The 26,567-nt window shown below is 40.5% G+C and overlaps 2 protein-coding genes across 6 annotated transcripts in view; both read left to right on the top strand.

Annotated features, from left to right (window-relative positions):
* TRABD (TraB domain containing) overlaps window positions 1-7,782 on the top strand; it is a 35,656-nt gene extending 27,874 nt beyond the window's left edge. For all 5 annotated transcript variants that reach the window (XM_042018221.1, XM_042018222.1, XM_042018223.1 and 2 more), the window contains 2 exons: window positions 523-634; window positions 3,263-7,782. In XM_042018221.1, coding sequence (XP_041874155.1) covers window positions 523-634; window positions 3,263-3,437 — 287 coding nt within the window. In that variant the 3' untranslated portion in view covers window positions 3,438-7,782. The remainder of the gene's footprint in view (window positions 1-522; window positions 635-3,262) is intronic.
* Window positions 7,783-9,416: 1,634 nt separating this feature from the next.
* Window positions 9,417-25,320, top strand: SELENOO (selenoprotein O). Its single transcript, XM_042018220.1, has 9 exons — window positions 9,417-9,956; window positions 11,316-11,519; window positions 12,460-12,640; window positions 15,687-15,817; window positions 16,175-16,455; window positions 16,802-16,952; window positions 18,697-18,882; window positions 19,707-19,863; window positions 20,538-25,320. The coding sequence occupies exons 1-9, from the start codon at window positions 9,421-9,423 to the stop codon at window positions 20,730-20,732; spliced, it is 2,022 nt and encodes a 673-aa protein (XP_041874154.1). The 5' UTR covers window positions 9,417-9,420; the 3' UTR covers window positions 20,733-25,320.
* Window positions 25,321-26,567: the final 1,247 nt, after the last annotated feature.

Raw genomic sequence — 26,567 nt, 5'->3', positions numbered from 1 at the left:
TGCTCTTGCTGAGGCAAGGTGTCTAACAGTGAACTTTACAGGGACAGGTGCGGCCTCAAGCATTGTTCTCCGATGGTGAGCCCAAATCTTGTCACACTTTGTGCGCCAGGTGCCACTGTCCAAAGTGGTGGAGAAAGTTCTGTGTTCAGGAGACAGCAAAGACCAGGAGTGTTCCTCATAAGCAGCACAGAAACGTGACCAACACAGAGAAGGAAAGAAATTAATTTAGTTTGCATCTGCTGAGCCTGTCACCCTGAGGCTGGAGTATGAACACTGGCCAGCTCTGTGTATGAAATAAATGACTGCTGAAAATCCAGAAACTGTGCTGACTTTTTCAGACTTTCAATGAAAGAAGCAGTAGGTGAAATGAGTATGTTTTGTAGCAACAGGGTTTCAATATCTGGTAGCAAAAGCCCCTGTGTCTTGGAAAAATCAATTTTGTAATCTCACACATTGCCTATTTATTTATAGCTTGAAATTAGTTCTTTTACAGATATGTTCCTTTCTCTACATCTCTCTCAGATGAACCTAGAAAATACATCCCAGCTGTTGTAGTTGGTGTTGTTGGAATGGGTCATGTACCTGGAATTGAAAAGAACTGGAATTCTGACTTAAAGATCCAAGAAATAATGAGGTAACAGTTGTCCTTTCCTGCATGTTGATGTAACAGCTTCTCTTGCTAAAAACCAGCAGTTTCTTTGGAGCTTTTTTGGTTGGTTGTCACAGCTTAAAGAGGCATCTCTACTGTCATTCCTGCCATGTCAGCTCACTGACTTGCTGTGCAATGCTTGCAGATTATGCTTACAGCAAAGAAAAAATCAAAGGAAAAAAGTAAAGAGTTGAATATGGAGGGAAGTAGAGATGAGAATATGCCCTTGTCTAGAAAAAAAATTAATTGGTCCTCAGTTAAGTCTTCTAAAATGAAAATTTAAATGAGGGCTGTAGAAGATGGTGAAAACAGAACAAGGCTTTTAGTCTAACCTAGGTAAATATAAACCATTGGATTTAAAGCTTTTGTTTTGTCAGGACACTGCTGACTCTGGCAAGCTTAGTGACGCAGTTGCTTGTATCCTATTTTTAACTGTATATATAAGTAATGACTTGTTTTAATGTGTATCCCTAACTAATTATGAGCTGGTTTAAGGCACGTATCTGGTGAACTCTTGCTTCAAAGTACCTATTAAAATACATGTATGTGCTTTGTAAAAGACAGAATTGAAGAACTAAAGTTTTCAGACTACGTGTATCCGATAAAATCACAAAGGTCAGGACTTCAGAAATACAGGAGAGATTATAATACAACTGGGTAGTATTGGTCTGTGGTGCTTTAGGATTATAGAGTCTTTCAAATATTGACACTTATCACATTCATTTATTGTGTTTATGTAACCACCTTACCCATCTCTTCAGAAGCTATGAAAACCAGAAAAGACTGACATCCCTATAAGTGGTATATTTAGACATCTGAAATACGATTTAGAAAGACTTTTGGTGTCTGGATTCAAGCATGCAAAGTACAGAAGCTCTGCCTAACCATTTATAATTACCTTTCAAGGCTAAGCTTCACTTGGAGTCAAAAACTAGATGTCCATATTCCTCTGCACCCTTGCAAATAACCTTTACAATGAAGTTGTCCAAAGCCATGTAGTTGTGTGGTGGATGTTGGCTGCATCATTAACAGCACAGAACTGAACAGCCCAAAGACCAGTTGCATGTCTTCAAGTCCTCACAGGTCTTTCTCACCAAAGTTTAGGCTCTGACTTGATTATCTTTACCATGCCAGTGCCATAACTGAGCAGAAGTGTTACTAGTGTCTTTCACAAGACATTAATACTGCATTAACTTGATTTTCTGAAACAATATGAAGCAAATGACCTTTATAAGAGTGCTATATTTGCGACTTATTTTTCTTTAAACTTTTTTGACCCTCATGCTGTTGCACTGCAGTTGCAAAGCAGAGTTAGGGCTTTCTTTTGTGTGTTTAGTGTTATCACCTCTATAAACTGGAAAGTTTTAAAGACTTTCACAGGTATTTAGTTAAATTTTAGAACTTGCAACGTGAACTTGAAAATTGTCTGGATAAAAACATATGTATATTTCTAATTTTTTTCTAATTTTTAAGTTCATGCTTTTTAAGTTCATTGAACTCTGCTCCAAGCAGACCTTTTGTCTATCACAGAATATTTTGAGTTGGAAGGGATGTGCAAGGATCATCGAGTCCAGCTCCTAAGCAAATGGCCCATACAGGGATAGAACCCATGGGCTTGGCTTTATTAGCACCGTGTTCTGATCAGCTATTATTAATTGATTTTTAAAATTTGTGGTGAGGGATTAGAATTGAGAAAGAGTAGGTAGAGAGGCATATGAGAACATGTAAAGAGGTGCCTTTACAGCATTCTTGGTTCAATACATACGCTTTTTTAAAACTCTCCTGTATCATGCTGTAATGTGCAAAATCTTACCAGTGATAACTTTTCCTTAGTTTGAGCACATGGATCTAAATTCAGTCTAGTTGTATCCTAATCTCAGAACATCTAACCTGGTTTGAGAGCACCCAGTGTTTTTGCACTATTGTAACTGATTAGTTCTGAATACATTAGAAACTTTTTCTGGAAATGAATAAATGATATGTTGAGGGTTCTTTGAAACAACATATGGAAACTTCTGAGTTGCCTGTGAGAGTATTATGAGTTGCTGTGGGTGCAGGGCCAGCTGAGCTGCTGCAGAGCCTGTTAGTGAGGGCGCAGGGCTGCATGTGCATGTGGCTGTGCTCTCAAAGTCAGCTTTATCGGGAAGGTAGTATTAACTGTTTGCTTCATACGCTAACAGTAAGACTGCTTGACAGTTTGGGGGTAGACCTAGTGTCCCTGTTGTCCTCTGCCCTCCTGGTTCCAGGTGGCTGGTGCAGAGACTTCCAAGCACTTCTGTGAAAATCTCAATATTCACTTTTAGTATTCTTCAAGAACTCTGTATATTGACTTAATTATTTTGGTAGGGTGATGGACAAGTCAAGGTTCCTAGCCATTAAGAAGAAAAGCTGTAAGTAGAAAAGGCTTTGTTAGTATTTGTTAATTGTTATTTAATTCATATGTAGCCCTTGAACATGAAAGAATACATCGTTCATTCATGATGCATCTGTTACCTGAAAATTTCCCTCGCTATAGAGAGGAAGGGGAGAAAAGATCCTTTTTTTTTTAATTGGAAAATGCCTGCTGTTTCCAGCTATGCAAATATTAATATCGCATTCTATCTTTTGTTTCAGTGTGCCTCCTCCATCAACTTCAAGTAAGATTTTCAAATTTGTTTTAAAAGCAACAGTTTTTGGACTGCTGGGATATGGCTGCTACCGAATAGGTCACAGGACAGTTCAGTTTGTTCTCTCAATGCCAGCAACACAGAGCTATCTTCAGAGGCTGACAGAGGTGCCTCAGCAGTGAACATTGAGTGGAGGCTCTGTGTGAAGAAGGTGGCTGAAGAAAGGGTGATGGAGGCAACATGTAAACTGGACTGAAGAATGAGGATTCTAGTCAGAGTTGACTGATGCTGAGCAACACTCAATTACTATATAATAAAAGATTTGATACTAAAGTTACACCAGCTATGATCTGATTAATAGTTTTGATTCTTGGTAGGTGTGTTGCATGAAACCCGGTGATTCCAGATTGAGGTAAAAGAAATGTGTATGCAAATATATATATATATATATATGTATATATATACGTGTGTATATCATATATGCATACTATATATATATATACACTATATATATGCATTATATATAATATATATATTACTGATGATGTAGTACAGGGAGCTTAAAGAGTGTGTGTTCATGGATCCTTTCCAGAGGAAAGAACAACACAAAATAATCTAATCAGCTGCATCTCCTCTGAAGTTCAGGGACACTTGAGTGATTCTTTGCTTTTTTTCCTAAGGTATAATAATACCAAGTGGTTGTTTCTGGTGCCAGACACTTTTACACATAATTTAAAAGGACATCTTCTCAATGTGTGTTTTATACCTAAAACGTTTAGGCTTTTTTTTAAACTTAAGAGCTTTCCAGAAATTTCAGAACTGTACAGGCTGTCATACGTACACGGCTCAAATTTTTTACAAGCCTTACTGAAGAACAGGAATGTTGCCTTTAGATTGCGTCCCTTGTTACCACCACCAGTTGAATTGTCTTTCTCCTGCATAGAGAAGGTATAGCCACCCCATCAGAATGCAATGTGGTTTGTGTCAGATGTTTACAGGACACTCTGTTCATTTAGATTAGCTTATTTAAACTGTATTATTTAGCCAAATCCTGCTGGTTTCAGTATTGTAAATTTAAGAGACTAGAACTACTGTACAATTTACTTTTGTTTCTCGGACCTTTCATATTTGGCATAAAAAGCCTGGAATTAATCTGCCCCTTGTTTTTGCTACATGAAAATATTTTATTTATCAATGTAATGTCTCAGTGGATGAATATTTTAATCTATTTAATAGGAAAGCAGTGTTCAATTTAGTTTTTCAACCAACTGTAGCATTTTATTTGGATTACCTGCTATTTATACGTAGAATTATGGGTACTACAGACTGCTGTTATTTTCTTTTTTAATTATCCAGAACAGTAATCCATCATCAATCTATTTCTTCCTTTTTTTTGTTTTTTTTTTTTTTAGTCCTAGGTTCGTATTTCATTGGAATTTTTGGTACCTTCCCTTTATAAGGATTGTCAGTGATTGTAAAATGCCCTTGGCAATCAGCTAGTCTGAGTTCAACAAGACAGATAACATTGTCATATCGAAGTTAACCTGATGTATTTGAATGGAAGAGTCCCATTTGCTCCTCAGGCTCATACAGTTGGTCATTGCTGAAAGTGAGGTTTTTATCTGTATTCTTTTGGGAGTGAAAGATAGCAACCACTGTGTGAGGCAGGAGGAGACAAAGGTGATGTTGTGTTTTGTGTCTGTGTTTTTTCAGTTGGTTCAATAAAATCCAGAAACCACTTTTAATAGGGTGCATTTCCAAAGCCTTGTGTTGGAAATGGTCCCGTACAGCCTTTTGTTTGCTGAAAATATGTACATGTATCTTCTGTACAGTGTTGTCTTTTTCAAGCTTTTAAAATTAAGGGTCTGATGCTCCTTTCTGTGATGGCATTGACTTTGCTGGGAGCTGGTCTGTCCATGCAACCTGATGCTTTTCTGCCTTGCACTTTGAAAATTTTATCAGTTCCAGTGCAGCAAATTATTAAAGTGCATGTTTGTCTTTAAACTTACTGAATCTAACCCCGTTCTGCATAGCTCTTAAGATAATGCTAGGTGCTTTTCTGGTTCTGGGCCTTACAGGTGTCCAGGGAATAAACCTTAGCAAATGAGAATGACAGCAATTCATGCTTCTAGGACACAAAGTGTACATGATAATATAGAAGACAGTGGGGCAGGTCCTTTTATTTTCTATTTATCAGTGCTTAAGAAACCACCAGCCATCTCTAGCAAGAGGAAAAGCAGCATTTGTAAACAATGTATAGAAGAGTAGAGTGACTGTCTGAATTTTGATTCCTGTTTTTTAAAAACGTTTAAGGTATTGTTTACAATTAAGCAGTCCTATTTGAATAATTCTATTACATTTTATGTACATTTTTAAAAGATGAAAGCAAAAGCTTAAGCTCACTCTTCTCCTGGCTTTACTGACATACCAAAATGTTGTTCTGTTGGTTGTTTTCTTGAGAATATCTAGCTGGTAGAATTAAATATATGGATATTTTGCTTTAAGTTATCTACAGATTTTTAAAGTATCTGCAGATATTTTAAAAGCTCTGTAGATCTTTGATATCTGTGCTCAGGTAATTTTACACAAAGGAAAACAAATCTAAGGTTAATTTTAGATAGGAGCCTTAATCTTGGGTGGGACTAATGCTAAATGATTGTCATGGAGCATTCTTGCAGACTTAATGTTTTATGCTTTTTAGCCAAAAGTGATTACCATCTAAGGTGCCCATTCATTATTCAGTTTTTCTCTCCACTCAGTACCTTAAGTCTATTGCTTCAATCTTTTTTTTTCTTTTTAAAAAAGCATATCAGCAGATTCTTCAGGGAACCTGTTTATGGATGGAGAATTTGCCATTTATCTTCCCACTGTTGCAAATTGGCAGATCATATGCACGCACTGTTTACTCAGTGGCACTGGAAAGTGATGAATTTGCAGAACTAACAATTTTATGAATCCATACGCAAATTCTTGATGTTGTATATTCAATGTTGTACTGTTTATATAACATAATCAGTGTTTTAGGTCCATTCTTTTCTGTTCTAGCCAGTCCTTTCAGTGTTAACAGCATCCTGTAAACTTTAAGTATATGTTGAATTGTCCCAGCCCCACCTCAACCTTATGAAGCCATATTGTATTTTTTTGGTGACATGTACATCTGTTTTATGCATTTGTACATGTGATGTGAAGTATTTTTAACAATGTGTGCCTTTACTCTAAAATGATTTAAAGTAAACAGCAGTATGTTCTATTATATAAAAAATAAAATATTTTAACCACCATTTCTGTTGAAGGCATTTATTTTCCTAATTAACCAGTATTTTTATTGAGAGCAAACACTGGTTAGCTAGATCTAGTACAGGATAATTCCACCATCTAACACATTTTCCTGCAGGACATTAGTTGAACTAAATACCTCCTGCTGAGGGGCATCTGAGTGTAATGCTGAAGCAGGGAAACTAGTTTCTCTGCCTACCATGTGTAAAGAGGAAAAGGATGAGTTTCCCTGTCCTGCTGAACACACAGGGAGACTGTCTGCTCAACGTGAGTACTTAAATTCAGAGTCCAGAGTTAGGCATGGTGAGTTGATTTTGTTGTTGTTGCTTTTCTTTTAATCTCTCCAGTGCTGAGTCTTGCAAGGAGCTTGACAGCCTTAGTCCCAGTCCAGCAAAGCACTCCAGCATTGACTTAATATCAGGCACAGTCGTTTGTGCTTAAAGTGCTATCCTCCATGTGGGAAATAAAGACCCTTTAAGTGCAAAAGATGTTGAATGAGTGACAAAGAGCTTAATCTTTCAAATTGACACAGGTAAATCAATATGACCATTACTTTATAAAAAAGTATTAATACAAAGATGCTGTATTCATACTTAAAGTAACTATATATGATAAGCTGTATTCCATACAGATAATGTATCATCTGTTTGCACCCTTTGTCAATCAGTGGTCCATCTGTTTTGACTGTATGTAAAGCAAAGTGCAGCCCATTTTTCCTTCATCAGGCAAAGTTCCCTCCAGTTGCACTTGACGCTGTGGCTGACAAGAATTGCTGGGTAAACCATTTAGGTGGAAGAAAAAACTTTGAACATTGTAGTCCAGTAGTGTCCCTGGGAGTGGCAGAGGATGCTGCACAGCAGCTCGGCTCTGGAGCAGTGCTCGGTCAGGCAGCCTCAGGTGGCATCCAGCAGCTGCCTGCTTTGGGAGTGTATCGTTCACCAGCATTACACTGCACACTGCTGGCTCATGTCACATTTGCGGTGGTTTTTCTATACCAAATACTGAACAAAATTTAAAAATTGACTTTTTAAGGCGGATTAAAATGTCTGGGTTTCCACTGGAAGATGTGTTTCCATGTGTATTGTAAAACATCTTAAAAACTGAGAAATATATCAAATTACCTCAAAGTGGTAGGCAGTGGGAACTACACATGGAAAAGAAACAGCACATTATCACTTGTGTAACCCTAAGATACTCATGTATGTATTTCCCTGTTTCTAAAACTGAAATAAACTTTAATTTTAGACTTGAGTGTTTTAAGACTGACATTTTTGTAAGATGTGGGAGCTTTTAAGTGTTGGCAGAAGAAGGGTCACTCTTGTGGCTGACTGATGGACAGACTTCAGTGGGGTGCTGAGCCCGTGCTGTGGAAATGCACATGGAAGACATCAAGCACAGGACAAAAGTAGCTCCAAAGATCCACAGCTGAAATCAGTCTACTGGCTCTTCAGGTGAAAAAATGCACCAGCTGTGTCTATCCTCACACCAGCAAGTCTTGTGTGTCCATGTGTATGTGGGGAGACCAGGAACAGCTGACACAGCTGTCCTGTTCAGCAGCTCCCAACTGAAGACGCTGGCTGGGGGTTGTCCTAATTATCCCCTCCCTTGTCGCTTGCCTTGTGCCCACTGCAGAGTGGAGCTTTCAGGGAGGCAACAGCAGCAAAGATGGAGCTACCCTTATCCTCACTCCAGTAGGGAAGAGGGTAGGAGCTGGTGCTGTGTATGCTCTTTTCAGTCACAAGATCTTGTCCTTTGAGTCCTGGCACCTGGCCTGGCTCCTCCTTGGTGGCTCCCTGCTGGGGACGGCTGTGCTGCAAAGTGAGCAAACACTCGTTTTTGCTTGTTGGAGGTTTTGCCTGTGGGTTTGTGTAGTACAACACAGAGAAGCTCTAGCAGCGTTTGGGACGGGGGAAAGATGCACACAGCCACTTTCACACTTGCCTTATCCAAGATACTTGGTGCCTGTGTATCATGACTAACGCTTGAGGGAAAAGGGGGAAGAATCAGACTTGAAAAAAAGCCGTATCCCTTTCTTCCAGTTTCAGTAGGAGGAGGCTTATGCCTCCTCCCAGCTAAGTGACATTATTTCACTGGTAACACGTCCGTGATTTTGGCTGCAGAGATGATTTATAATCTGGAGAAAGTAATGAAGAGTGATATTTGAATAGAGCAGGGTGGTTATTAATGTGATGTGTCTCTGCAGCTACTAAACTGCACATCTGCTTTCTCCATGGCCAGCAGGAGTGTTCTGTGTCTGCTCGAGCTGTGTGTGGGCAAGCCTGGCAAGGTTGCTCAGGGCTTTAAGTTTGTACAAGTGCAACAGGGTTCTGGGTGTGCACCACCTGGCACTGGGCAGCTCCTCTCCCCCTCCCTGCTGCCATCCCCACGTCGTCTCTCATCCAAGTTCTTTAGAGCGGAGAATCTGTTGCGTTTAGATGGAAAGTGCAAGTAATAGTAATAATTTAGTGCCATCTACTGTCTGCAGATGGTTTGTTTACCTACTCTGTCCGGGTTCAAGTGGAGGCATCCACCGGACCCTTCAGAGAAGGTAAGTGTGCACAACTTGGAGAGGTTTGGTCTTGACTCACCAGTGTGGTACCTGCTTTTAACTGAAATAACACAAAACATGAACATTCTGAATACTGACCTGTGGCATACATTCATTTTTCTTTTTTCTTGTTGTGGGTGCAGCGCCCGCGCGCCCTGCTGGCGGCTGCCGCCAGCCGCCCCTCCCCATGCCTTCGAGCGGGCTGAGCCGCCCTGCCCGGGGCCAAATTTGATCCGCCCGGTCCCAGCCTGCCTGCCGCCCGCCCCGCCGGACCCAGCCGCGCTCCCCGCGGGTGGCCCCATGGGCGGGATTCGCGGCGGCACCGCCCCCGGCCCGGGCGCATGGACGCGGTGCTGCGCAGCGGCCGCCGCTTCCCCTCGCGGCTGCTGAGGGCGGCGGGCTTGGCCCGGCGCAGCTCCGCGGGCACGGCCATGCAGCGGCCCGAGGGCGGCGGCGGCGGCGGCTGGCTGGGCGCGCTGCGCTTCGACAACCTGGCGCTGCGCTCGCTGCCCGTGGACGCCTCGGAGGAGGGCGGCCCGCGGACCGTGCCCGGCGCCTGCTTCGCTCGGGTGCGGCCGAGCCCGCTGCAGAACCCGCGGCTCGTGGCCATGTCGCTGCCGGCGCTGGCGCTGCTGGGGCTGGAGGCGCCTGCGGCCGACCCGGCGGCGGCGGAGGCCGAGGCCGCGCTGTTCTTCAGCGGGAACCGGGTGCTGGCGGGCGCGGAGCCTGCGGCGCACTGCTACTGCGGCCACCAGTTCGGCAGCTTCGCGGGGCAGCTGGGCGACGGCGCCGCCATGTACCTGGGAGAGGTGCTGGGCCCGGGGGGCGAGCGCTGGGAGATCCAGCTCAAAGGCGCCGGCATCACCCCCTTTTCCCGGTAAGGCCCGGGCGGGCGGTGCCGGAACAGCCGGCGAGGCGCGGTTTGGAAGGAGCAGCGGCCGGTGCCCCATGCGCGGCTCGGGCGCTGTGCGGGGAGGACAGGGACGGGCTGGCCGGCCCGCAGATCGCATTAGCGAGGGGCTGGTGCCGTGCTCAGGGTCATTCCCTGAGGCAAAGGTCATCTCTTAAATCCTCGTGGTTGGTTGTTTTTTGTTTAACTTTGGCAGCAGCGAGTGTAATGCTTAAGTGCCAGATCAGGAGGTGCCAAAATTTTCCGCTGGAAAACGAAGAGTGTAACTGGATCTCGTTCAGGTGGCACGTTACTTCTGTCCCTGGTTATCCTCCAGTGCGGGTTTTCCCCTTTGGAAGGATGCAGACCATGATGACAGTGGGGAGAGCAGTGTGTAATTGCTGCCCTACGGCCCACACAGGTGGTATTTAAATGTGGGTGTTCGGTTGCGCTGCTGGTCCTTCTACCCACTCTTCCCAGCTGTGGGAGGGAATAGTGGAAAAGTCCCCAAAACGGCATATTGACCAAATCGCCGCAAGGGATGGGTGTTTTCATTAGCCATATTGGCCTTTAAATGCTTTAAATATTTCAGGTAATTTTTCCCACTTGCATTTCCCATATTTTCTGTCCCAGCTCTACAGAGGCTCGGTAACACCTTAGTTTCATGTATGCAGCCCTCTGAAGGCCTTCTCCAGGTCTGTGAGGGTTAGGGAAATCACAGATATGGTGGTAGCTTTGTAGATCTGCCCTGGGCAGCTCTCCTGCTTGCCTGTGGCTTTGGAAGTGCTGGGAGTGTGGGCTGAGAACCACCTGTGTTTGTTCCATTTGCTTAATATCTTTTAAACAAGCTAGTTTGTTATCCTTTGTCTATTTAGTTGTTTTTGTTTTGGTTTTTTTTAAGTGCAGCTGTTGTGCATTGTCATATTTAGGAACCCATTTCTAGATTGCTTATCCAGAAAGAATCAAAATAATATTTTACATTGTATTTCATTTAGTTAAGAGGAAACCATTGACTTGATATACAATAAAACAGCTATTGTCCAAATTTTTAAAAATTTTTGAAGAACTATTGCATCAATGAAACCAACAGAGTTAATTTTTAGAAGGGATATGTGTACCTGGAAGGTTTATTCTGTTACGTGTGCTCTTCATTGCAAGTTGTGTCCATCTAATTGAACTTTAACAGAAGTGTGAAGGTCCAGCTTCTGTTTTCAGATCTGCCACTACTTTTTTGTGTAACCATGGACGGGGTATGCTACTTCTAGGCTTTTATTTCTCTACTGCTACAGAGGAGACAGAAGTTCCTGCCTTTATAGCCTAAAATCCCTGCATGTGTTCCTGCTGCAGGCAAGCTGATGGTCGGAAAGTCCTGCGGTCGAGCATCCGGGAGTTCCTGTGCAGCGAGGCCATGTTCCACCTGGGCATACCAACAACTCGGGCTGGCACGTGCGTCACGTCCGACTCCAAAGTCGTCCGTGACATATTTTATGATGGGAATCCAAAAAATGAAAGGTGTACAGTTGTTCTGAGAATAGCCTCTACGTTTATAAGGTAGAAACATATTTTGTTGATCAGTTTTGTTTTGGTGCTTTTCTTTTAAAACTAAGCAGTCTTTTAAAATACCGTTTTAAGTGTATTTCTCTAACAGCACCGTTTGTGTGTTTCTTGTTCTGGAGGCTTGGAACTTCTTTTGCTGGGCTGTAGGAAGAAGCTGCTGTTCTTGCCTGGCAGATGGGATGGGCTGCTGTCTTTGCACTGGGACAGAACTAGGGATGCTATCCTGGTAGAAAGAAGTTAAGTTTTGCAAACTTAGGAAAACAGATTTTTTGTGTTTATTCCCGTACAGAATACTTTTTTTGTTTTTTATAGTAGTAGTAGTGGTAGATTATAGTTCTGTCCTTAATTCCAGTTCCAATGTAGTACTGTCAAAGTTTGGGTGTACTTTCCCTGCCTGAGAGGTGTACGAGGGTTCCTGCTCCAGCAGAAGCTATTAGGAATTTCAGGAAGTTGCATTGCTTCCTCTAAGGTTACAGAATATTAGAGGAAGGTGAGGTATAAGGAATATGCGCTTTCATACGTATGTGTATATTTGCGTACGTTGCTGCTTGTGTTTACATATCAGGAAAATGTATCTGGTATGCTTGATGTACAGTCTAGTATTTAAAATAATTCCAACTTCTACATACTTACTCAGGGTAAGAATTTTTCAGTAGAAGGAGTCGTAAGAAGCTTTAGTGAGCTGGTGTTCAGTACTGGCAGGATCAGTCAGTTTAGTTACGTGTGCATGTAGGAGCTTCCTTGCACCGAGTAACTGAGCCTCACCACGTTCAGTGTAGGAATCTTGCAGGTTTTTCTCTCAGTCATCTGAAGGATTGGTGTTAAGAGACAATGTGCTGTTATTGCAACAACAGTAAATGTTTTTATTACATGCAGTATTAAATTATGTTAATAGTATCAGATAATTCTAAAATGTGTTTTTATTTTGAAACAGATTTGGCTCTTTCGAAATTTTTAAACCTCCTGATGAATACACTGGACGCAAGGGCCCCAGCGTTGACAGAAATGATATTCGAATACAGATGCTTGATTATGTGATCAGCACTTTCTACCCAGAAATCCAGGAGGCTTATTCAGACAACACTACTCAGAGGAATGCTGCCTTCTTCAGAGAGGTAAGGAAGATCAGATTCTCTTCATAAATCCACACCAGTCATCTTTAGGAACTTCATCTGCAAGCACAGATGACTGGAGTCAGGTAATATTTTGTATCATTCAATTGTCTGAACTCTTCTTTTCTTTGAAGAAAGCACTCTTAGTAGACCTGCTTATTGATGAAAACCGTGTTGATATTGATCTCACCAGTGAAAACAGTTTAACCTTCCTAATAGTAATTAAGGATTTCCCTGCTTTGGGGGAGCTTCCGAAGGCTTGTCTCCATTTGCTGGGACTGTCTTAGACTGTGAGAGGGAGTTCTGGCTCTGACTGTCAGATGAGTTGATGGTGCTGAGACATCACTTGCAAGGCATCGTTATGTAAAATACTGAGAATGCTGAGTCTCATTTTTCAAATTACAAACAGGAATGTTGACTGCAAATCAGTTTAACTTCAGGCTTTAGAACTAAAATGTTTAAAGGCTGTTGAGCACTCTTATAACTAGTGAGAAAACAGAGTAATTAAAAAATACCAGTGTCTAATACTTGACTAGTCTATCTGAAAGCTTTGCAGTGGTGCTTTGAAATCTGAAGTGATCTGGTGTGGACTGAGGGAATGGCTGCAGCATGATGCACTTTCATAACAGACCAGTAAGAGGTCAAAAGCCAGACTTAATATCTGACATTCTATGGTTTGGTTTCTTGCCCCCTTTTTTTCTTTTTTTTCTTCATCACAACCTGTGCATACTTGCATTAGTTCTTAAAAGCAAGCTGTGGCTCGGTTCACCACTGTGTACCGAGGAGTTTTAACTCTGCTGGACAAGCCTTTTGTGTGTGAACAATTGGGGTTGATGAGGAGAACTGTGGCTTGTAGCTCACTCTGTGCGTGTCCAGCTCTGCAGCTGATGGCATGTTTACTTTCTGATGGCAGAAAAGTCATGGGACTTGGGGATCTTTGTGGGTGTGTGTGTGCACCCAGTCCTGGTTTTGGCTGCTTTTCCTGGCTCCTTTTCCTTCCCCCCACCCCTATTCCTAGCATCCTTTTCTCGTTTCCCCATATCCGTTTTTTGTTTGTCGTGCTCCTCCTGCCACTGCCTGTCTACACTCCATGTCTGTGCTATCACTGCCTCCTCATGTTTTCTCTCAACCTTATTGGGGACTTTCCAGATTTTTCTCCACCTGAAAATCACCCCAGTCCCTTCTCCAATTGGACAAACACATCCATTAGCAGGGAACTGCTGTCACCTCAATTCTATCTTGTTTTATCTTTCCTTTTGCACTGTGGAGGAAACGGAGAAAAAAAGTACAAGTGATTGCATTTCACAGCACTGTCTAGAAAGCAAGCATCATTATCTGTACTTCTCAAATAATTTGTAGCTGTTGTTTAAATTTAAATGAGCATGTCCTTCAGCTGGCAGTCGTATTTATATATACACCATACCTGTCTTCTAGTTTGGCTAGCTGTAGAAAAATGTTGATCAAAAAGAATAAAGGTCAAAGACGATGCAGAGCTGTCTCTTCATTGTCAGTGTACCCATCTTTGAGTGGCACCCAAGCTTTAGTTGCTTTTGGGCACTCTCATTAGGGGGATTTCTTTCTACCAGAAGCCTGGTGGTGTGTGAAGCATCCATACAAAGACATTCAGCAGCAAGGACTGCCTTACCACTGGAGTGCTTTCATCCCATCCCTGGTGGCCACGATTTATTTATTTTTAACTTTCACATTTTCCCGGCACTCTTACTGGTTTATGGCCTGAGTAATCAGTTTCGGACACATGTAGCTGGCTGCTGGCTTCCAGCTGCCCCATGGATCAGCGTTCAGGAAAAATGGGTAAAGTACCTACCACGAGAGTATTGGAAAATGTAGAAGTGTGGGATCTCAAGGTGAACCAGAAGGTTCTGTTGCAATCATCATTTGTGATTTTCATTACCTGTCAGGGAAAAATTTGTTTAATTTTTCTTCTTTACTTGACTGCATGTGTTTTTTAAAAAGAAGGTAGAAAAATTCTGGATTTGAATGCAAAGGCATAGAAACATCTAATGAAACAATTCGTAGATCCTTTTTTGAAGCTTAATGAAATACACTTTCACTGCAGCATGGAGTAAATAGTTGCTTTGAATTTCTGTGCATTGTTAGCTATTTGGGTAGAATAATGTTTTTATTTTTATTTGTGAAAATAATGTGATTTAGAAGTTTTAGCTAATGGCTATGTAAAATTTTTACTTACAGCAATTTAGTAAAGTATTTGCAACTAGTTTTATTTTAAAACCATGTTAGCTTCCTGACTTTTAGACTTTTAGTGTTGTAGTTGACAGGTGGGCTAATGTATTTAGGTGACTAGGACTACTTTAAAATATTATGCTATTTATTTGAAGGATGGTGCACATGCAGTGATTTTAGTCAACTCTGTAAAAGTAGTTCTCAGTTAAGCAGTGGAAAATTTCTGATGAAGCATGCATTTGGTGAAGAATTGCATTTAAATAAAATTTTTGTTCTTGCAATATTTTTATTTAATTTTGTAGCCTTATTTCCACTCTCAGAACATCGAGAAATGCTTATCAGTGCTAAAACCTGTTTGCAGGGAATAGTTTTTTTGTGTCAGCCCCTTTAACCTCACTGTAAATCACCCCTACAATACAAGGTAAACCAAAAGGCTAAATTTGCTTATGTGATCTCCTGCCTGTAGCTACTCTTTAAAAATAGTAATAGGCAAAAGAATGTATTTATATAATGACTAGACTAGTATGCAAATCTGGTGTCAAACAGTTTATCTTATTTCTGTGTACTGTCTCCAGTGCATTTGAAAGCTGTTCAATTGACTGGCAAGTCAAGCATGGAAGGAGAGAAGCGGAGGCAAACAGAAATGGGAGGCAGAGAAACAGGATAGTTACTGACAGGAGGAGAGAGGCAAACTGTCCTTAAGATGTTTGTGTGTGTGGCATGCTGCCAGAATCTGCTTCCATTGGAGCTGTAGAAACATCAGTTCAGACTAGGAAATGCCTGGAAATAGACGAATGTTTTGGAGAAGTGTTGTGATGAAAAATGAACTAAACATCCTTTCTTTCAGCTAACCAAACGGACAGCGAGGTTGGTTGCTGACTGGCAGTGTGTGGGGTTTTGCCATGGTGTGCTGAATACAGACAACATGAGTATAGTTGGACTAACCATTGACTATGGCCCTTTTGGGTTTATGGACAGGTCAGTGTGGCATCAATGTTTGGAATTGCATATGTACTTGCTATATAGGACAATCCTGGTGTTCATGGTTGCTTTAATATTTTTACTCTAAGGTAGATTTCTGAATTAGCTTTATGGCAAAGTAGATTAAGGTAGCTCTAGTTATCCTTTAATTCTTCTTTACAATGTACTTTAAACTGTGTTCACAACATCTCTAGCTGTTAGACTGTTCTTACAGCGTGTGGGTTTGGGAAAAGAATCAAGGAGTGTTTCCTTTCAAATTTTTTAGTTCCTAGAGCAGACTAAAATAGTAAAACTATTTCTCACAGTATTGGTGTCCAGATAATTAGAAAATGCTAAGTACTTCTTCTCTTGTAGGTATGACCCTGAGCATGTTTGCAATGGTTCTGATAATACAGGGCGCTATGCTTACAACAAACAGCCAGAGGTTTGCAAGTGGAACCTGGGGAAACTTGCTGAAGCTTTAGTTCCAGAGCTGCCCTTGGAAATAAGCCAACTTATCCTGGAAGAGGAATATGATGCAGAATTTGAGAAGCACTATTTGCAGAAGATGAGGAAAAAACTAGGCCTAATCCAATTGGAATTAGAAGAAGATAGTAAGCTGGTGTCTGAACTGCTTGAAACCATGCATGTCACAGGTTGGTGAACAGTGCAGAAGGTGCTTATTTAATAGCCCGTCAGCATCTATTATCAAATCAAAATATAATTTATATCTTGACCTTACAAGAAAGTAGCCTTGTGCTACTACACTGTAATCTGAGGGAAGAACAAAAGACTGAAAATAATTACCTTATTGTGAGCTGTGGAGTAGTTGTTGCCTTATACAGGGCTCCTGTCTCACATTTGCACCCTCACTGAGAGAACAGTTTTTTGCCTCTTTAGAATGGTGATCTATACTGCTGTGGGAGGAGGTAGGAAGGAGGTATGGGACCTGCTTTCCTGCTGATTTGTTAGTTGCATTACTCATAGAATTCATTTTTTCAGCTGGAGACTTCACAAATATTTTTTACTTGCTGAGTTCATTCTCAGTAGACATTGATCCTTCAAAATTTGAAGATTTCTTAGAAGAGCTTACAAGTCAGTGTGCTTCTGTGGAAGAACTGAAAGTTGCCTTGAAACCACAGATGGATCCAAGGTATTACTCTGCTTAAATACTTTTGGCTTTTGCTTTTAGTTTCTTTATAACCATAATGAACACTGCATGGTATGTAATATTTCACTGATTTTAAGATTGGAAATGTCACTGTTAAGTAGATGCATCATGATATACAGCAGTGACTTTCAGCAGTTGGCTCTTGGGTTAAAGTTGTCTGAGCTTTTGTTTGGTCTTTTTTTTAAATTTCCTTCCCTGTCTCTGCTGACTTGAGGCAATGAGAGTGCCAAATAATGAAGTGATACGGAAGTATTTTACAGGAGAGATGGGTTTGAACTACAATGCTGCTGTGTTCTGCTAGTGTACTGTCAGCAAAAAGCCACTTTCAACTGCCAAAGTTCTGGCCTGAGGATAATCTAAACAACCACTTTAGGTGGTGTAGTCCATGTCCCATTTGTTCTGCAGTCCAGCTACTCTGAGCATGGAAAATAATAACTCACGTTTAGCTGCTGCTTACAACAGCGATTGCAGCAGTTTTCCACGTTTTGGAGATGGGGAGAAACAATTAAAGGTATTTTGGGTATATTTCTCCCCCTCTCCCCACTTTGTTTAATAAGTGAAGGTAATGAACCTACCAAGTTCTTCAGCTTTGCTGTGTGTTGATAGCACAATACAGAGATAGCTTGTGTGATAGAGATGGGTCAGTATTTTCTAAACACTGCATTCAGGACTAGAGAAACATGAAAAGTAGTTATAAATCATCATGATAGGGATGTGACATTTTGGAGGGGAGTAACTGTAATAAAGTGAGTGCATGACTGATTTCTTTTTTAACCTCAGCACTTGGATATGATAGAGCTAGGCATGTCAGATGTGTACATCAGATTTGGATAGTACTTTATGTAAACTCAGAAATCAAAGCACCTGGCTTATCTCTGCTTACTGGAACTAGGAGAATATAACCTGATATAATGAGTTGTCTGTTTTGACAAGAATAGTGTTTCTTTTCTCCTTCACTTAATAATGCATTCATAGAGGAAATAAAAACACTTTGTATTTTGATATGCTGCAGCTCTTTGGGTTTTTATTTTATGTTATGCTGTGGTATAGTTATTAATTCAGGAAAAATAAAAGCTAGCATGGTATTCAAAATAAGGTGGAACTACGGTACAGCACCAGTGAAACACAGTGAAATATGAAAAGATAGAATCCTAGTCAAACTTACAGAAGAATAGTCTGGATATTGTTCAGAATTTATTACCAGAAAGCAGTTCTCAGTCCGTGATTTAGACTGGCTAACTAAAAAAGTTAAATACAGTGTTGTCTCATGCAACTTAAATGAAGTATTTTTCCCCGTATCATTTAGGTTTTTTAGTACTGGCAAAAATAGTACGTGTTAAAGAAATAAAAAAACCCCAAACAACAAAACCTGTGAATTCTATATTGTCTTGATATCTAAGTAAGATCAAACTTTTTAAACCAAATTCCTTTCAAAGTTCAAAAGGGTATTTTGATGCTCAACTAAACTGGTAATTTTGCGAATCTACTGTCTGCATCTTATATATCACGGGAATATGAATTAAACACACCAAAAGAAGGAGGAAGTAAAATTAGGATAATTTATAATAAAAATTGTTCTGTTAATTACAGATTTCTGTTACTTAGCCACTCTAGTGAAATCCTAGTTTGTTGTGAATGTTTTTGTATCTACTTTGATTGCAAAGAGACGGTTCTTGACAGGCGGCTCAACTTCAGTATCTAACCTGTTTGTTCTTTGTGTTCCCAGACAACTGTCAATGATGCTGATGTTGGCTCAGTCTAATCCACAGCTGTTTGCATTAATTGGGACAAAAGCTAATATAAATAAAGAACTGGAACGCATTGAACAATTCTCTAAACTGCAGCAGTTAACAGCAGATGATTTACACAGCAGAAATAAAAGACACTGGAAGGAATGGCTGGAGAAATACAGGTAAGGTTTCTCAGTATTCATAGCACTATTACATTTCTGCATTTTGAGACAATGTGCGTGTCTCACAAAAGACACCCTGTCTCAGATATAGATCAGGAGGGATGGGGAGGGCATGCAGCTCAAGAATATTATCTACTGTCATGATCAGTGTCTTTGTTGCTGTGAAAGTTCCAGGGCATCTTTGTATTTTGTTTACTAGATTTTGTGGTAGTGTGAGGTTGTAGAAATCACCTAGCATCAAATCTATATGAAAAGCGCTTCAGTAATGTTGATGTTGATTCTGATACAGACTAATTCCAGTTGTGAACTTTTAAGTTTTCAGTAACTGCAACTGACTGACCTCTAAGCATTCTATCCTTTGAAATTTTTTTCCAAAAGAAAATTCTATGTGTGAATACAGAAAGCAAGTATTCTTAATCAAAGAGAAATCATGGCCAGGAAAAACAAATGTCCAGAACAACAAAAGCTTTCTTAATAAACAAGCTTAGAAATACTTGAAAGACAAGATCTGAATGTGTCAGTCATTGCAGAGCAATGCAGATCAGACCATACCCCATATCTTGGTCTGACTTTAGAGAATAGAAAAGGGGTGCTGTGCCACTTCCTCAAGCCATGTCAGGACCTGCTGACTGTCCATAGTACTGCTTTTAAATGAAGTGGTGTTTTATATTCTGTTGTCATGCTGCATCTTATAAACTGAGAGGATTATAGATGATGTAGTATTTTTTAAGAACTGCAAGCTAAGGATCTCAAAACAAGAAAATGTGTCAACTTCTACGTGGGGTTCTTGATAAAAACCACTTTTGTTACCTGCTGAATTTCAGAGTCCGTTTGCAAAAAGAAATAGAAAGCGTTGGTAATGCTGATGCCTGGAACACTGATCATGTGAAGGTCATGAATTCAAACAATCCAAAATATATCTTGAGAAATTATATTGCCCAGAATGCCATAGAAGCAGCCGAAAATGGGGATTTCTCAGAGGTATGCTGTTGCTGCTCGCTCTCTCTAGGCTTGTGTGGATGTGTAGTGGTGCTGTCAAATGGCTGACATCATACCAGGCAAAATTTAGTCTGGAATCTTGGGCAGTAAGGGGATTGGGAATTCACTGTTCAGGAGGTCTCTATTGTTTTTGTTGAAACTGTAATTTTATTGACTGCAGTACAAATAATGTGGAATCAAAAATCTGAATCTACCAGCTTTTGTAGGCTGACCTTGGGACAAGACACTTAGCCTGCTTTTACTGTCTCAAGAGTGGCTTTTACCTTGGGAGGCAGTTGGGGACTAATTTATACTTGTTCCTTTCTGGAAAGTGTTACCTTTTAAAATTTACAGCTTTCACCTGTGGACTTCAGCATGTGGAATGTTAGACACAGAATATGGGAAAATTAATTTATTTAGAGAAATTATGTAAGAATTTGTATTGAATATTTTCATTTCAAGTTATTTGAGCTTGAGTCCCATACAGATCCAAACTCAGCCAGGTACAATTTCAAAGTTTGCATCTTACGTATATTGTTCATCTGTTTAATATTTGGCTTGTCTGGAGTTCATGTATTAAATGCAATATACTTGCTCATTATTTGCCATGAGGTTCTTCTCCATATCATTTTGCCTTTACTTTCTAAATTCTTATAACCATGCTGTTTTCACTTTAGGTAAGAAACGTACTGAAACTTTTAGAACATCCATTCCAAGAAGCAGAAGGTTTCCAGGAGGTAAAGGAAGGTGCAGAAGAGGAGGGAGCAACTGCTCCAGCAGCTGTTTGTGCTCAAGAGACCGGAAGCAGACAATCATACTGCAGCAAACCTCCACTCTGGGCTGCAGAGCTCTGCGTTACATGATCTTCATAACTGCCTTGTTTTGTTTTTTGCTGTAGACTGAAGACTCTGATCCTCCTTCAGCAGTGAAGAATTCAGCAAGGCAAACATCAAAGTGCTATTAAGTTATTGAAACAACACTGCATTTGGATGCATCTGCAGCAGTCTTCAGCTGTGCTTAATTTGAAGCAATTGTGGATCATTGGAACAAACCAGTAACAATCAACAGCCCATATACATCAGTAATCTAAATGTTTAGAGACCAAAGTCTTTCCTTTATCCTCACTACATTGCAAGTAAAAAGCAGTATTTTATGTCGAGGCAGGCTGAACTTCAAACATCCAAATGGAGTTGTTGCTATGTGAAGACAGAAATAGCAAGTCAGGAATCTGATCTGTTTTTGTCTGATGTCTTAACTAATAGTACTTCTAATATTTATTTACTGCTTTCTCTATGCAGGAACTTCCAGTCCTCTTTAATGGAGGAACAGATGCAGTGTTGCTTGTTTGAAGCTATGTTTCATTTAATTAAGTAGTTCATTTCTTCTGAGCCTTTAGATTGTATTTAATCATTACCTATTTTCAGAGAATTTGTGCAGGCTAGAATTTGGGGGGAACATTTGAATTTTTTTAAGAGCACAATTAAGGGAGATTATATACATTTGCACTTGAAAACTTGGTGGTGAAGTTTATTCAGGTTCAGTATGTTTGCACACAATGCACATAAATATCTACTAAACTCAGGAGTGCAGTTTGTAAGCCAGTTGCCTCGGGCAGGATCTATATGCCAAATTAGTGTGAGCCTTAAACTACCCCAGAACTCAAATCCAGGTTTTTGTTGTACATTGATTTCTGTGCTCCTGACAGAGTCTGCCTGTTCGAGAAGTGTGCAGGTGAGGTACCTGCTCATCACACTAGTCAGTGGAGTTCTTCCATTCCTTCTCTAGTCTTACACCATTTAGTTTGCTTCCATGGTCTTTGAAAATCTTTACGCTGGAAGTTTGCCATTTAGGAACATGCTATTTGAGCTTGGGTAAAAGATTATGGAGGATGTGGGAGGAGAAGAGGAGCTAACTTGCTTGCAAGTTACGTAGGGATAATGTTTCAGGGGAAGGTTGGTTGTCATTATTGTCACATCATCAAAAGAAAGTTGTTCTGTAGTTAGTTGTTACTTAACTTTCTGAACTTCTTTTTGAAGGCCTGTGTTACTGGTTCGGACACCTGAAAAGTTTGGTTTAATGCAAAGGCTTCTCTTTTCCAAAGAGACCAGTCTCTCACTGTGATGTACATGTCCTCAAGGAAATTCTTCTGCTACCCCCGTGCAAGCTTGATATCAGCTTGGATTGAATTGAGGAACAGCTGAGGGAGCTGGGGTTGTTCAGCCTGGAGAAAAGAAGACTCAGGGGTGACCATATCACTCTCTACACCACCTGAAAGGTGGTTGTAGTCAGGTGGGGGTTGGTCTTTTTTCCAGGCAACAACTGACATATCAAGAGGACACAGTCTTAAGCTGTGCCAAGGGAAATTTAGGTTGGATGTTAGGAAAAAGTTTTTTACTGAAAGAGCGGTAAATTTCTGGAATTGTCTGCCCGGGGAGGTGGTGGAGTTACTGTCCCTGGATGTATTTAAAAAAAGATTGGATGTGGCATTCAGTGCCATGATTTAGTTGAGGTGGTGTTAGGGCATGGGTTGGACTCGGTGATCTTGAAGGTCTCTTCCAACCTGGTGATCCTGTGTGAATTATGCTCTTTAAGGTCTTCCTCAATATGAGCTGTCAGAAAACAGAACAGTTGGGAGTGTTGCGTATCCATCTGTACTAACAATCAGTTTGTCCTTCTTGCTGTCACAGGACATAGGGGATGCTTTGATTGTAAACATTCACCGTGTCTTGGAGCTGGAGAAACTGATTTGTGACAAACTAGAATCTCTGACAAGCACAGCACTTTCTTTCTGTGAGATTTTGGAGTCCTTACAGAAAAGGACAAGCTAGGTGTATTACCTAGCCCATGGAAGAATGATGTAGTTGAAAGAGGTCTTCTAGGAATAATGCATTTTTTTGGGACTCTGAGACTTTAATTGAGGATTATCCTTCCTTTAGACTTGGGTTACAGGAACCAAACTATGTAATGGAAACTTTAGCAGAAAGTCAGTGCTGGGTAAACAATCCTGCATCAGGGAGGGAAAGGGTGTTGGCAATTTGAAAGACACTTCAGACATCCCCCTGCAGAACCTGTGGTCTCTTACAGTGTGCCTGGTCCAAAAGGGAGTAATGGAGGGGGAGAAGTTGCTCCAAACTGATAAACGTAACTGTGCTGATTTTGTTTCTCAGTTTATATCTTTTCTTTTGGGACACAGAGGGGAACAGAGTTTCAGAGGAGCTCTGTCCAAGCTTCTTGCTTAACAAAATGGTGTAAAAAGTAATGATTCTTAACCATACCTAAGGGGTCGAGTCTTTTTAATGGCATTCTGATGATAACGTGGTGGGGTTGAGTAGGTCTCTATTAATAGTGGTATAGAGAAGAACAATGATACTATAACCGTGTGTTTGGACATACAAGAATTTGAATTAACTACCAAATTATTGTGCACCTATATTGCCAAAATCATGGAAGGAGATACTTTGGAATAATTTACTAGCAGTCTTATTCCTGAAAGGGAAAAACCAATGTTACAGGGAGAAATGCAAATGCAATGGTATTTGCTGCTAAATATTCTTTGCTTACATGTTGATCAAGTGCAAGAGCAGGGTTGGAATGATGAATGCAGTCCCTGGGTGTGGCTGCTTTGGTGTGCCACTTAGTAAAGTTGTGTTTGTAATAGATGTTCACCAACAGGTAGAAACTCTGAAGTCTTTTACCTGTTCCAGTTGGACTGACATCCAACTGCTCGGTTCCTCAGGGAATGCAGTAATATCAGTGCTGTGTGTTTGAAGAAGCGTGATGATCCAAAGCCAAGTGGAATGCTTGTGCTCTTCCAGCACTCTCATTTCAGAAGGTGGGTCTCTGCTCAAACTGCGACCTGTGATCTGTGAGTTTCTTCTGCTCTTGCTCCTGGAGCAATGTGGAAGCAGGAGGTTGTTCAGCACAATTAGACCAAATTTTGTCTTAGAACTTTATCACTTAGCTCAGTTCTTCAGAGAGAAGGGAATACAGGTTATAGCATTTGGGAGTCTAAATACTTGAATCATAATTTGCCGCTTGATTTTTACAGCTTGTATTTGCAATAGGCTCTGAAAATAATATTTCTTACTGGTCAAATATTCTGCTTATATAAAAGCCATGGAGGTGTGCTCAAAATGAAGTGGTGACTCTTCTTATCAAAAGCTTTCTCTGGAAATACTTGTTTAGACTTAGCCTGTGGCTGTACCATATATTCTCAAGTACCCTTACATAAAATCAAGTGGTACCCAGATGACAAAACTGAAATGAGAACCTCTTGGAGATGAATCTCTGGATAGTCTCACATAATAGTGGGACTCCTTTCATGACTTGGTAAGATTTCACCATAACTCTGCTTCATCAGCTTGTAAATCTACAGTTGCTGAATGTTTTACTGTCAGCTCTTACTTTGGAATGTTGTGTGGGTTGTTTTGGGTTTTTTTTTGTTTGTGGGTTGGGGTTTTTTTTCCAAGTAAGCGCTACAGATTTGATTATTTTATTAAAAGTAATAAAAATTGCAGTTTTAATATTCTTGTCATGCCTATTTCCTGAAAGTTTTACTGTTCACAGTGTAAGATCACACAGTCTGTATTCTAAATAATGCTGCCCCTAGCTTGGTTACATCTTTTCATTTGGCTTTATGCTCCCTGGGTTGACAGGGGGAGGATTTTAGTGTGCAGTGACAGTTCTCAGTTCCTCTCTATACAAATGTTGCATTTGGTCCCACCACTTCCCCCTAACACCTCTATTTTCCCTCACCCTGACATCAGCTGTGGAGGTGAAGGATGCAGCCATCCTGTGTATGGGACAGGTACATTGCCATAGAAATCAAAGGGCATGATGGGCCATGATAAAGCTCCACCCATGACTACAAACTGCACCATTTTTGTTCATGCAATTCTTGCAGCAGATGCCTAATTAACAGGGGGGCAGAAATTCGGGGGGAGAAGTCAGGTTTTCTAAACTAAGCATGCAAAATCTCTGTGTACTCCCTAGATAAACACATACTCAAGGCTTGATAAAAAGTAAACTTTAATTATACTTTTAATACTGCCTACTAGCCAGAAAACAAACCATTAATCCATTGTCTAGACTTCAGGGCATTGCTCTGCACAGCCAAACATTTTGAGGTGTCCCAAGCACCTTTGTGTTATTTTTTGCTTCGTATAAAAACTTAAAATCTTGTAATCATTCTCAAACAAAAACAAACAAAAAAAAAGGGGAAAAAAAACACAACAGAAAAAACGTCCCCAAAACCAGGGAAAAAAAAAACCTACAAGAGAGAAGAGAGAAAGGATGTTTTAAAATATCAGTAATTTTCATAAAAACCAAGTTTCTTCCAGTTCTGTCAGGGAACAGGTTTGTGAGGATAGATCCACATAAGCACTATTGCTAACTGTTGGATCAGAGCCCATAGAAGAAATGGCTGCAAATCACTTCTGCCATTTCTATTTCTAATAACAGGGGAAAAATCATATAAACAGCACATAGTGGTTTATAAAAACACTAGTTTGTTGATCAACAGAAAGAAACATTATTAATCATATTATTTCAATGGATTTACAAATCAAAAGACTTAGAAATTGCTTTTCTTTCCTGCAGTTGCACTGTATGCCAGTATAAGTGAAGGTATTATTGTACTCACTGTCTGAAGTTACCTTGACATACTTAACATACTTTAACCCAATCTTACTATATTTTAAAATGAGCATGACGCATTGCATGTTGTAATGCTAATTTTGTAGAAGTGTTTCTTTATTACTTGTGAGCTTTTAAAACATTAGCACAGACTCTTGTTTGAAATTTGAAACACATGAAGCAATGAGCAAAAATAAACTTCAGCAGCTTTTGCACACATTGAATGAGCCTGTCCATATTACAGAATAACTGGTTTCACAGCCTCTAACAAGCATGTGTTAGTCACACCGGTGCTTTTCAGGCTGCAGGTCACAGGTGATGAGATGCTAAATGTATTTACCACTAAGATGAACAGCTCACCATGACCTGTGACAAATTTTGGAGCTCACAGTGATCCTCCAGGAAGTGCAGGAGCCAAGACTCACATACCCCATTGGATTAGGCATATAACAGTAACCCTAATGCTTTTTTTCTAAACCAGGAGGAGAAATAGTTCTCTCCAGAGCAACCACTTTATCTTGAAACAGGTGTCTTAAAAAAGGTGGTAAATGTACTTATAAATGTCAGAGTCTCTCTCCATTGACTACAGAGGGAGCCAGGGAATTAACAAGGGGGGCATTAGCTTTAGACACCTACAGTCACAACCATATAGACATAAGGACCCGAGCCTTTGTTGAAAAAAACCCCAGTACTGAATGATCTCTTCCTAAAGAAAGCGTATCTTTTGTCCCTGATCATGTTCTTCCTGCTTATTCAAAACAAGGCTGCAACACCTAAGCTACAAAGACAAGCCAAGAATCATAGCAAAAATCAAGAACTAACAGCAGAGAATGTGTATGATATGGTTTAGTACTGAATGCAATCCATGTGCAGGGAAGAAGTGATGGCTGAAATCTGTGAAAATCTTGGGGTTTCTTTGGTGGTTTTGCTCGAGATTAACTCTAGTGAAGAGCAACTTCAGCTTAAGCCAAGTGTTTCTTTAGGAGTCAGTGGGTTAATTTTCTTTGTGCTTGTTTTTTTCCAAGTAGCTACATAACATTCTATGCAATATTTTGGAAAGCAAGAATTTTTCA

This window comes from Corvus kubaryi, unplaced genomic scaffold (genome assembly GCF_017639235.1).
Source record: "Corvus kubaryi isolate FWS band 111438036 unplaced genomic scaffold, C.kubaryi_AGA036_p1.0 137, whole genome shotgun sequence".
NCBI classification, from domain to species: Eukaryota; Metazoa; Chordata; class Aves; order Passeriformes; family Corvidae; genus Corvus; species Corvus kubaryi.
This window is presented reverse-complemented; position numbering and strand designations above follow the sequence as displayed.